The sequence below is a fragment of the Bufo bufo genome, chromosome 4 (genome assembly GCF_905171765.1).
Source record: "Bufo bufo chromosome 4, aBufBuf1.1, whole genome shotgun sequence".
Lineage (NCBI taxonomy): Eukaryota > Metazoa > Chordata > Amphibia > Anura > Bufonidae > Bufo > Bufo bufo.
Window position 1 is genome coordinate 169,151,895 of NC_053392.1, and position 12,123 is coordinate 169,164,017.

The 12,123-nt window shown below is 45.5% G+C and overlaps 2 protein-coding genes across 5 annotated transcripts in view; one reads left to right on the forward strand and one right to left on the reverse strand.

Annotated features, from left to right (window-relative positions):
* MED12L (mediator complex subunit 12L) overlaps window positions 1–12,123 on the forward strand; it is a 692,480-nt gene that overhangs the window by 283,656 nt on the left and 396,701 nt on the right. The gene's annotated exons all lie outside the window — the stretch shown is intronic.
* GPR87 (G protein-coupled receptor 87) overlaps window positions 5,685–12,123 on the reverse strand; it is a 38,138-nt gene continuing 31,699 nt past the window's right edge. For 3 of the 4 annotated variants that reach the window (XM_040428090.1, XM_040428091.1, XM_040428092.1), the window contains 2 exons: window positions 8,837–9,858; window positions 5,685–6,374 (listed from right to left, as the gene is read on the reverse strand). In XM_040428090.1, the coding sequence (XP_040284024.1) occupies window positions 6,351–6,374; window positions 8,837–9,858 (1,046 nt within the window). In that variant the 3' untranslated portion in view covers window positions 5,685–6,350. Of the gene's footprint in view, window positions 6,375–8,830; window positions 9,859–12,123 lie in introns of those variants that run through there. The other variant, XM_040428093.1, reaches the window with a different exon arrangement.

A 12,123-nucleotide genomic window follows, 5' to 3' on the forward strand; every position in this document is an offset into this window, starting at 1 on the left:
AGGGTGTTTGAAAAAGTATTTTCTAAACTGAACAGCTTAATTAAAAACATTAGGTGGAATCTATCATTCCACGGACACCAGTTTTCTGGTGTAAAAAAGTTTTAAACCCCATATTTGCAACTTTTTAAACGCCACTGTTTCAAAAAGGGGGTGTGGTGAAGAAGGGGAGGGCAGCGGTCCTGGCTCATTTTATTCACGCCAGTTTTCTGGCATTATTGAAGACAGAAATCCGCGACAGCTATCGTGCATGGTGCACGGCATGCTGGAGGAAGCACCAAATCTATGATACGGCCTATGTCTTGGCATTAATAAGGCTGGCTTCTCAGAGGAAATTGAGACCGGCGAAGAAAAGGTGGTCTTGATAAATTTTCCCCTTTATTTTTTGTTTAATAAACTATATTTTACTTATTCTTTTAGTCCCAGTAGCGGACTTTACATTGATCATGTTCATAATGCTTTAGAATACCTAGTATTCCAAACCATTAATGCCAGCCAGTAATAAATTATTAGACCATGCTCTATGCTGTGCGGACTGGACATATTATTACATCCTAATGTAGTCAGTCCAACGCAATAAGGGCATTATAGTATGTCTAAATGCAGAAAAGTGTCATGTAACGGAACGCCTAGCACCCCGACCGAGTACCTCCGTTGATAGATGCTCCTACTGCTTTCCGAGGACTCCAAGCACTCCACTTGACACCGTACGCACTGCAGACCCCATGAACCGCCAAAGCTTGGTTGAGGTCTCACCGTCTCCTACCCACCCTGGACCTACGACAAGGCTCCAGGCTCCAGTGGGTGAACCTCTCCTAAAACCAGAGAGCAGGAACAGCTCTTAAAAGAGCTAGTAGTTAAAGCCAGGGGAGTATAGCAAATCTCCCAGCGTATAGCAATCCCCCGCGTCGATCAGTTACCCAAACATCAGCCTCAACATGATAAAGGGTAAAACAGGAACACTTTATTGAGGCCTACCCGCCCGTATTTATGCAGGTCCCCATCTGGTGTACACGCCCCTAGGGGACCAGAAGGAAGACTGTGACACAGGACAGATACGTAGCACCCAGGATACACAGACACAACACAACCCCACAATGCATCATGGTTTCCTCTTCTCTGCCCTGGAGACACCCGAGGAGTAATTCAATTATCTCTCAGGACAAAGGGAAATTGCCAATACACATGTGGATACAACAGGACAGAAATCACCACCCAAACACACAATGTCACACCCCCACAGCAAACACAGACATTTAACATATTCCCAGATAGCTCAAGTCTGAGTGCATATCATTAGGTGAATGGCACTCAGAATACACAAATACAATAAAATTAGCTATCTGGGTACCCTCACATAACAAAATACAATTGCAAAGACAGATTTAAGCTGTGCGGCCGGTCTGTCTGCTCCTTTAAAGTTAGTATGGGCCATAATCCTGAGGCAAGAGGCTGGTAGCCAGGCCCCTTTGAAACCCAGTGGCGAGGTTGGTTTCGCCACATATCTCCCCCTCCCAGGGAAGACTAACCAGATACCTGACCTCATGCCGGTCGGTATCTGAGTTAGTCTGGCAGTCCACCCACAACCCAATACTGGACCTGTTGAATTTTGGGGCCTGGCTCTGTTCTGTATGTCCCCAGCTGTTGAGGGGGCATCTGCTACTCCTTGCTTCCTTGTTGCTCTCTAGCTTGGAGCTGTAGGTACTTTGTAAGCAGAGGCCGACTGCGCTCTGCCCCGATGCCAGCTCTTCCGCTGGAGTAGCCTGTGGGAAGTCCGGCTCTGGAAAAGAGGATAGGGGAGGGCAGAGGCCGACTGCGCTCTGCCCAGATGCCAGCGCTTCCGCTGGGGTAGCCTGTGGAAAGTCAGCCTCTGGAGAAGAGTATAGAGGAGGGCAGAGGCCAACTGCGCTCTGCCCAGATGCCAGCTCTTCTGCTGGGGTAGCCTGTGGGGAGTCAGGCTCTGGATAAGAGGATAGAGGAGGGCAGAGGCCAACTGTGCTCTGCCCAGATGCCAGCTCTTCCGCTGGGGTAGCCTGTGGGATGTCCGGCTCTGGAGAAGAGGATAGGGGAGGGCAGAGGCTGACTGCGCTCTGCCCAAATGCCAGCTCTTCTGCTGGGGTAGCCTGTGGGGAGTCAGGCTCTGGATAAGAGGATAGGGGAGGGCAGAGGCCAACTGCACTCTGCCCAGATGCCAGCTCTTCCGCTGGGGTAGCCTGTGGGATGTCCGGCTCTGTAAAGAGGATAGGGGAGGGCAGAGGCTTACTGTGCTCTGCCCAGATGCCAGCTCTTCTACTAGGATGTGGTCAGGGAATCCTATCCCCAGGACCTTGTTGCAGATCGGCTGTGGAGAGGAGGAATCGCTTACCTCCTCCTCCTGGCATTCCTGCAGGGTTGGTGGGGGATCTGAACCGGCCGTCCAGCATCTCTGTAGGGCCGGTGGAGAGACCTCGGTCCCATCTCCACCTGCCATCGGGAGGTCTTCCCAGAACCAGTTGATGAAGTTCCCTACTTTGGGAGTTGGTAGGGAAGCAGGGGGTATCGCCGGCAAGTCTTCCCAGTTGCAGGAGGGCAGATCTGGCTCTGCTTGTCGAGTAGGTTGGGGATGAATGGAGCTGAGCAGGTGTTGGTAGGTCTGCTCCAGCTCCCACTCCCTTGTTACCAGGTGGGTTATGTCTTTGCTCACCTCCCTTCCGTCAGCATAAACATGCATGCCCATCCGGTAGTCGTAGATATCCCAAAACCTAGACTCCTCCGTGCTGCCAAGATCAATGTCCTCCTCCAAGGCATCCCATAGTAACCCCGGTCCATCAAACTCCTCACCCTCAGGTCTGTCGTGCTCAGCCATCCAGGGGGAATGTTGAATGACATGCCACCTTAGGGCCTGGTAAGCGTCCTCTAGCCAAAGCTCCTTACATACCAGGTTCTGGAGCTCTGTTACCCAGTCATCCAGGGGCTGCTCTCCCAAGAGACCCATCCGCATCGCCACACGCTTCTGTAGCCGCTGCTCATAACTGGGGAGACTCTCACCTCACCGCCGCTGGGCATTTTCCAGGGCATCATACCAGACTTCCTTTCTGTCTGCATCCCTGTAGTCTGCGGCTGCCTCTTCCTCCTCGTCATAGAACACTGTCCGAAGACTAGCCGATTCCATCTTGCTGTAGCCAGGGGCGCTGTACGGATACTAGCGTTGCCCTCAATTTAGTAAATCCACGAACGGTGTCTCCGAGCTGCTTTTCCTCACACTAGGACGCCATCCCACTGCTTGCCACCAAATGTAACGGAACGCCTAGCACCCCGACCGAGTACCTCCGTTGATAGATGCTCCTACTGCTTTCCGAGGACTCCAAGCACTCCACTTGACACCGTACGCACTGCAGACCCCATGAACCGCCAAAGCTTGGTTGAGGTCTCACCATCTCCTACCCACCCTGGACCTACGACAAGGCTCCAGGCTCCAGTGGGTGAACCTCTCCTAAAACCAGAGAGCAGGAACAGCTCTTAAAAGAGCTAGTAGTTATAGCCAGGGGAGTATAGCAAATCTCCCAGCGTATAGCAATCCCCCGCGTCGATCAGTTACCCAAACATCAGCCTCAACATGATAAAGGGTAAAACAGGAACACTTTATTGAGGCCTACCCGCCCGTATTTATGCAGGTCCCCATCTGGTGTACACGCCCCTAGGGGACCAGAAGGAAGACTGTGACACAGGACAGATACGTAGCACTCAGGATACACAGACACAACACATCCCCACAATGCATCATGGTTTCCTCCTCTCTGCCCTGGAGACACCCGAGGAGTAATTCAATTATCTCTCAGGACAAAGGGAAATCGCCAATACACATGTGGATACAACAGGACAGAAATCACCACCCAAACACACAATGTCACACCCCCACAGCAAACACAGACATTTAACATATTCCCAGATAGCTCAAGTCTGAGTGCATATCATTAGGTGAATGGCACTCAGAATACACAAATACAATAAAATTAGCTATCTGGGTACCCTCACATAACAAAATACAATTGCAAAGACAGATTTAGGCTGTGCGGCCGGTCTGTCTGCTCCTTTAAAGTTAGTATGGGCCATAATCCTGAGGCAAGAGGCTGGTAGCCAGGCCCCTCCGAAACCCAGTGGCGAGGTTGGTTTCGCCACATGTCATATATTAGATATAAGGCTGTATTCACACTATGCAGATGGTCAAATAGGTAGCATAGATTTATTGGACCATCATGGATTTTTAAAAGTATTTTTCCAGCATTGATTTCATTCAGGTAGTCTGATTTCTATCTTAGGTACATATGTGCCTAAATGATACACTGTGTAAGGACTGACATTGGATGCATGACACACAATGTCGGACTGGGATTCCTTGGGTCCAGCAGAGGAAATTATTCTCAGAGCCTAACCCCCATATCATTGATAAAGAGTAATTGATTCAAAACCTAAGACCTAGTGGCCAGTGATTAACTCCAAAAACAGACCCAAATGCGGCCTATTATTGCTTCATAGACTTGGCCCACCAGAGAATACTCCAGTAGTATGGTGGGCCAGTCCGACCCTCATATTCTTTCCTTGGTGTCCTTGTGTTTAGTCCTCATAGACACAGTATTTCAGATGCCTGATGGTACACAGCACTGCATAGACTCTACGAAAGGTCCACAGCATGGATCAGTAGTGCACTCCATATGCTGCCATGTAGAAGCAGATACTCATCTAGGAGTGATGTTTCTAGTGGAGACTACATCTGTAAAATGGCAAACATTCGAACACTCCACCTTTTTTTTCATGGATTCTCAAACTATGTGTAAGATCAGAAACACATAAAAGTACATTATGGGCAATAAAAAATGGGCACTATATTTGTGAACCACATTATACAAATCTTAGGCCCCTTGCAGACGAGCATGTCTGGATTAGGTCCGGATGTGTTGCAGATGCGTTCAGTGAAAACTGCGCGATTTCGCACGCAAAGTCATTCAGTTGTGCCTGCAATCACGTTCAGTTCTTCAGTTTTTATCGCGTGGGTGCGATGTGATTTAATGTGTTTTGCACGCGCGTGATAAAAAACTGAATGTATACAAACATCATCCCTTAGCAACCATGCGTGAAAAACTCATCGCATCCGCACTTGCTTGCGGATGCGATGCGATTTTCACGCAGCTCCATTCACTTCTATGGGGCCAGCAGAATATAGAACATGCTGCGATTTTCACACAACGCAAGAGTGATGCGTGAAAACCAACGCACATGTACACGGCCCTATTGAAATGAATGGGTCCGGATTACGTGCGGGCGCAATGCGTTCGCATCACGCATCTCACCCGCGGGGAATACTCGCTCATGTGAAAGGGGCCTTAGGGTCCATTCACACGTCCGTTGTTTCTTTCCTGATCTGTTCCGTTTTTTTGCGGAACAGATCTGGACCAGATCTGTACCCATTCATTTTCAATGGGTCCTGAAAAAAATCGGACAGCTCAATGTCTGATTTTTTTTCAGGACCCATTGAAAATGAATGGGTACAGATCTGGTCCAGATCTGTTCCGCAAAAAACGGAACAGATCAGGAAAGAAACAACGGACGTGTGAATGGACCCTTATAGACAGTCATGCACACAAGGTCTAAGCAAACAGTTTGCCTGTAAGAGGGTCGATGAAGAGAAAAGTGAGGCGTGTTCTTCTTAACAAAACTTTATTCCAGTTGGTAATATGTCCATGCCAAGTTGCGGTAACACTATAACCTGTAGAGCTACTTTTTTGGGGACTGGGGATTTCAACCCTGCAAAGTTCTCACTTGAGTTTTCCTGTGCCTGGTCAACTGTTCCTTGAAGGGCGTAGTACTGTACCTCTACAGGTCAAGAATTATACAGCAGTGGGCTGTGATTGCACAAGTTCCCAGGAAGCCTTTGGCATGGGTTTGGCAGTGACTAGCTGCTACCTAGCATTCTGGTGAACTCAGCATCTAGTGGAGACAGCCCCACCACTGGCTTTCCATTCAGAAAGGCGACTTTGACAGTCCCGCATGTCCTTAACGTTGTATCTTGCACTTTGCAGGCTTAGTGGGTGTCACTGCTTCAAGGTCCCTAGGGTGGTGCTCCAATTTGCGAGTGTCACTCATTCCCACTGACTCGCTAGTGCCAGTACAAGAAGCTGGTCCTTCCTATGCCAGCAGATGAGGAGTTCCTTCAGATGTTCTCTCACTGTGCACTGCAGGGTCTGAACTATCGGTTCTCTGAGACACCACCATGTGTAATCACAAGAAAGTCCTCACCAGCCTCGGTGTGACTCCTCAATAGAGACCTGTTCTGCTCTTAATACATAGAGCTGCCACTAAATGTCCAAAGTGAACGTTCAGAGAGTGCAGCATGGTTCCTTCTGTATGGGAAAAGCACACAAAATGGTTTGAACATTGTAAGAAGGCAGAATTAAACTGCAAGGTGAATGCTGCCATGCCTCCTATGCAACTGTAGTAATAAATTATGTATAATGCTGTTAATACATATTTTTCCCTCACCCAATTTCTTCTTCTTTTTTGCTAATTTGTTGCATGTCAATTTTTCATAATTTTAATATACGATAAAGATAACAAGAGTAAACATAAAAAGCAGCTTTTAAAGGATCATACCATTTATTGAAGATAAAGATTTATTCAAAACCTTTATCGCTTTTGTGAAAAAGTATGTGACCCACTGTGCAAGAACCACCCATTTAAAGTGGACCTGTCACCTCTCCTAAAATGTGTGTTTTAGTAACTACTTTTATCCCCCATGTAATTACAGTTCTGGGGAATCTGTTCTTATGACTCTATGTTGTGCCATTCCTTTATTATTTCTGCAAGAAGTTTATGAATGAATTGTCAGCAGCTTGCAATAAAGGTACAGAGGGGTGTCACCATTTGAAGGGGGGCGGTGTCCCTGCACAGTCTGACACTAGCAGCACTGATTAGACAGACACACCCGCTACTGGTACACCCAGCAGTACCTTTACTGCAGACTGCTGGCAATTTATTTGTAAGCTTCTAGCAGGAATAATACAGGAATGGCACACCATAGAGCCATAAGAATAGATGCTCTGGACTCTGGAATTGTTATTACATGGGGAATACGAGTAGTTACTAAAACAGACATGTAGGAGAGGTGCCAGGTCCTCTTTAAGTTCTTCCAACAACATCTCAATGAGATTCAAGTCAGGATACGGCCATTCCAAAAAAATTCATTTTGAGCTGCTCAGATGGGGTGGTGCATAATCCTATTGCACATAACTGTTAGATCATGAATTCACGGTAGGACATTCTCCTTCAGGGTTTTCTGATAGAGGGCATAATTCAAGGTTTTGGCAATTATGAAAAGCCATCCAGATCCTGCAGAAGCAAAGCAGCCTCAGACCCACATCACCGTGTTTGACTTTTGGGATGATGTTCTTATGTAGTGGGGCCCATGTCTTCCAAAAAACTTCTACCTTCCACCCATCAGTCCACTGACAATTATCTCTAAAGTCTTGGTGATCATTTAGATGTTTCTGGCAAATACAAAGCAAGCCTTCATTTTTTGTCAGCAGTGGGCTATGGCCTGCAACTCACCCACGGATGCTGTTTTTGCCAATTCTTCTTATTAATGTGAACTGTTCCACTGCTCTAAGTTCTCTCCATTTATGGATAATGGCTGTCACTGTGGAGCCCCAGAGCCTTAGCATGGCTTTGTAACCCTTTGTGGACTGGTAGATTTTAACAATCTTTGTTTTGCATCTGTATTTGAATCTCTGTAGAATGTGTGCTGCTCTTTGTGTTATTCTAGCGGCTTCGCATGGCCATACAGGTTTTATTTAGGTGGCATACCTGCGTGAAATTAAACTCAATTGTCAATTGGATTTGTGTAAAGGGAATCTGTCACCAGCAACCGCCCTATCAGTAGCTGGGGTTCACCTGACTAAAACACTGCTTTTCTTTTGTTGATCTGAGGCTCCGTTCCTAAATTTTTGGTAATATACAAATTACGCACACTGAAGGTGTCACTGGTTCTCTAGTCTCATTTCTGTGGCCACAGAAAGGAGTGCAGCCTGGGTGTAACAAGAGCAATGGTGATGCCCTCATTGCACCAAAGGCTTAATTTGCACTGTAAGAAAACATACCACAACTGGGGAACAGAACCTCGGATTAACAAAAGAGAAACAGCATTTTAATTAGGTGAACTACAGCTATGTGTTTATGCAAACAGTTTGAAAGGGAGGTGGCTGGTGACGGGTTCCCTTTAGCTGGCTGATCTGTTTTCACATAGGACCAGGCAGGGCTGAGCAGAACTTCTCCTTCAATAAATATAATAATCATTTAAAAGCAGCATTGTGTGTTTACTTGGGTGATCTTTTTCTAAGGCCCCTTTCACACAGGCGAGTTCCTGTCCTGACCTCCCAGCACTGACCGGGTCGCATAGCATTATACTGATTTATGATGCTATGTAACCCTTACAGTTCTGGAATGTATTGGACATAACATGCACAGACATAATCCTGTCAGTGTTATCCAGTACTTTCCAGAACTGTAAGGGTTACATAGCATCATAACTCAATCTAATGCTATGCAACCTGGTCAGGACGGGAGCCGCCGCATACTCACGCTGCGAGTCCGATGCGTGGAACTCGCTCGTCTGAAAGGGGCCTAATACTAAAAGCAGCCTAACAACATTCAAATGTGAAAAATATGCCAAAACAGCAGAAATGGAGAAGGGCCAAATACTTTTGCACACGCTGTATATTAGCAAAGCAATGAAGCGAAGCACATAGTTTTAGTATTTTATTCTTATTTACATATGACACTTCAGTGATCTTGTATATCGGTTTCATACCTCGGTATAATCACAGTATATCCGCACTTCAGACTTCTTCACACTTTGCAGGGATCTTATGCTTTCGCTCCTAGATCTAATACTGGATCTGTTGAACAGTCTGTGAGAAAATGATCTGCACATGAAGAAATAGATAATGGGATCCAAGCAAACATTGCAGGCAGCGAGAATCAGCGTGCCTTCCTTGCAGTAGAGCAGAATGGTATAGATTTGTTGCTCCGGGATTGAGTCCAGTTGGCCGAACAGGAAAGGCAACTCACATAGATGATAGGGCAAAAAACAGGTGAAAAATACGGCCACAACTACACGTATACTCTGGTTATGTCTTCTTGTCCGACTGGAGCAACTGACAAAGGGTTTGCTAGATTTCTGTATATGTCGGGATATTGAAATGTAACATGCGATCAGCATAATCATCACAGTAAAAAATATGAACATATCAATGTAAGAAATAGCTGTATGCCACTGAACTCCAAAAGGGGTCTTGAGTTTCATGCAGTCATTGACATTGTCTCTAGTTGGTTTGCCATTTGTCAAGATGACATTCGGCAAGGCAAGCGCGGACATGACTAGCCAAACGCCCGTAGACACCATCTTTGTGAACTTAATGCTGTACATTTTTGAACTACCAAAAGGCTTCACCACTTTCAGATATCTATCAATGCTAATTAGTCCGAGAAAGGCAATACTAATGTACATGCTGGTGTAGAACAAGACACTGGTGTACCGACAGAGGTAGACGTTGAAATTCCAATGCGCAATCCCAGAAGTCTGGATGATTTTAAATGGGTAGGATGCTGTCATGAGGAGGTCGGCACCCATAATGTTCTTGAGATACACAATGAAACTTGTTTTGCTTCTGATTTGGAAGAAAATCCAGACAGCAAGACCATTGAGCATGACGCTTCCAAGAAAAATGATGAGATATACCACAGGAAAGATGATCCTGAGTAGTTCTGTGAGAGTTGTGGCATTTCCTCCATGGCTTGTGATGTTACTGTGAAAGCCATCCTTTATGAATTCTGCACAGAGGAAAAGAAAAATAATTGAAATCCTGGGAACTTAGCATTTTCTGCACATTACAATTGGAAATAACCAGCTTCCAATGCTATCAACAACTGGAATTAAAACTCAGGATACTTTCACACTAGCGTTTTGGCTGGATCCGGCAGGGTTAAAAAAAAACGCTTCCATTACTGATAATACAGCCGTCTGCATCCGTTATGAACGGATCCGGTTATATTATCTTTAACATAGCCAAGAGGGATCCGTCATGAACTTCATTGAAAGTCAATGGGGGACGGATCTGTTTTCTATTGTGTCAGATTGTAACAGGAAACGGATCGTCCCCATTGACTTGCGTTGTGGGTCATGACGGATCCGCATGCTGCGGTTTGCTCTCCGGTATGAGATCGGAACGGAATGCATTTTTGAGCATTCTGTTCTGTTCAGTTATGTTTTGTCCCCATTGACAATGAATGGGGACAAAACGGAAGCGTTTTTTTTTCCGGTATTGAGACCATGTGACAGATCTCAATACTGGAAAACATTAACGCTAGTGTGAAAGTAGCCTAACATAAGCCCAGTTCACTCACTGATCCACATAGGTGATATACAAGAACACTGATATGTCCACACACCTTAGACTTCATGGTAGCAGCAGTCAGATTCTGATCACATGTCCCGGTCACTGGACTAATTTGGCAGCTACTGTGTACTCTACGATATTAAGCCACCAATTTAACATTACTAGCTCAGTAGTCAAGATCATGGAAACTCCAAGCTGATAAATAGTTGTGGTGCAACCAGGGAATAGGAAAGCACTAGAGATACCTGGCTGAACAGGTTTTTTTTAATGCAAGAATATCATATGCTTCCTGGAAAATGAATGTTATGGGATAATTAATCTCCTAATATAACAGGTGGGAGGAACTTCCTGATATAAATCTTGAAATCCCCTGCATAGATATAGAGCAAAATTCTACAATTCTGCCAGCCTGCAGTCACCACTAGGGGGAGCTTTTAAGCTTATAGGGGGACAGATTTACTAATACTTAGGCTAAAAAGGTGAAGGTCAGACTCCTGGCACTGCCTTGATTAGCTGTTTGAGGAGGTGGCGGTTGATTGTTCGAGTGCTGCTTTCTCTTCAAAATTACCGGTGTGCCATCATCTCCTTTGTAGAGGCAGCACAGTTTAATTACAACTACTCATCCCATTCACTTGCACAAGCGCCGCCACCTCTTCAAACAGCTTATTAACAGGCATACCAGGATCTGATATTCAGATCTGACCTTGATGACCTGTTCTCAGGATCAGTCATCAATATCGTTGCACTGCACAACCCCTTTAATTGCAGTCAGCTGAATTTTTAGGTTTTGGGTGAAATAAAAACCCTATTCCTGATGCATAGTTCTTTAACTCAATTTATTCTTTGAAAGGATCCACTTTCAGAAGGAAATTGACTATACTGGATATCTTATGAATATTTAAATGATTATGCTTAGGGTATTGCATATGACTTGCTAATGCTAAAACTTTTAATCTGATCCCATAAAAGTGCTCTGTGTATATTATGTAGAAGTTCCAAACGCTTCTCTCAAAGCATCAAAAGTACAATATAACATAATAATGATTGTTTTATGATGATTTGCTTCAAACAGCCATGTTTTATATTGTGCATTATGTGATTCAATAATTAAAGGGACTTTGTCAGCTTGGAAACACCCCCAAATGAAAGTAATAAGGGAAGAGTGTAAGAGACGCTCATTTTGATTCTATAATTCTTAATGTTTGCCTACAAACTGACAATGCAGAGAGAGGAATCCTGAGCACGCACACATAATAGAGAGGACTCCTGAGCACGCACACATTATAGAGAGGACTCCTGAGCACGCACACATTATAGAGAGGACTCCTGAGCATGCACACATTATAGAGAGGACTCCTGAGCACGCACACATTATAGAGAGGACTCCTGAGCACGCACACATAATAGAGAGGATTCCTGAGCACGCACACATAATAGAGAGGACTCCTGAGCACGCACACATAATAGAGAGGACTCCTGAGCACGCACACATTATAGAGAGGATTCCTGAGCACGCACACATTATAGAGAGGACTCCTGAGCATGCACACATAATAGAGAGGATTCCTGAGCACGCACACATAATAGAGAGGACTCCTGAGCACGCACACATTATAGAGAGGACTCCTGAGCATGCACACATTATAGAGAGGACTCCTGAGCACGCACACATAATAAAGAGGACTCCTGAGCACGCACA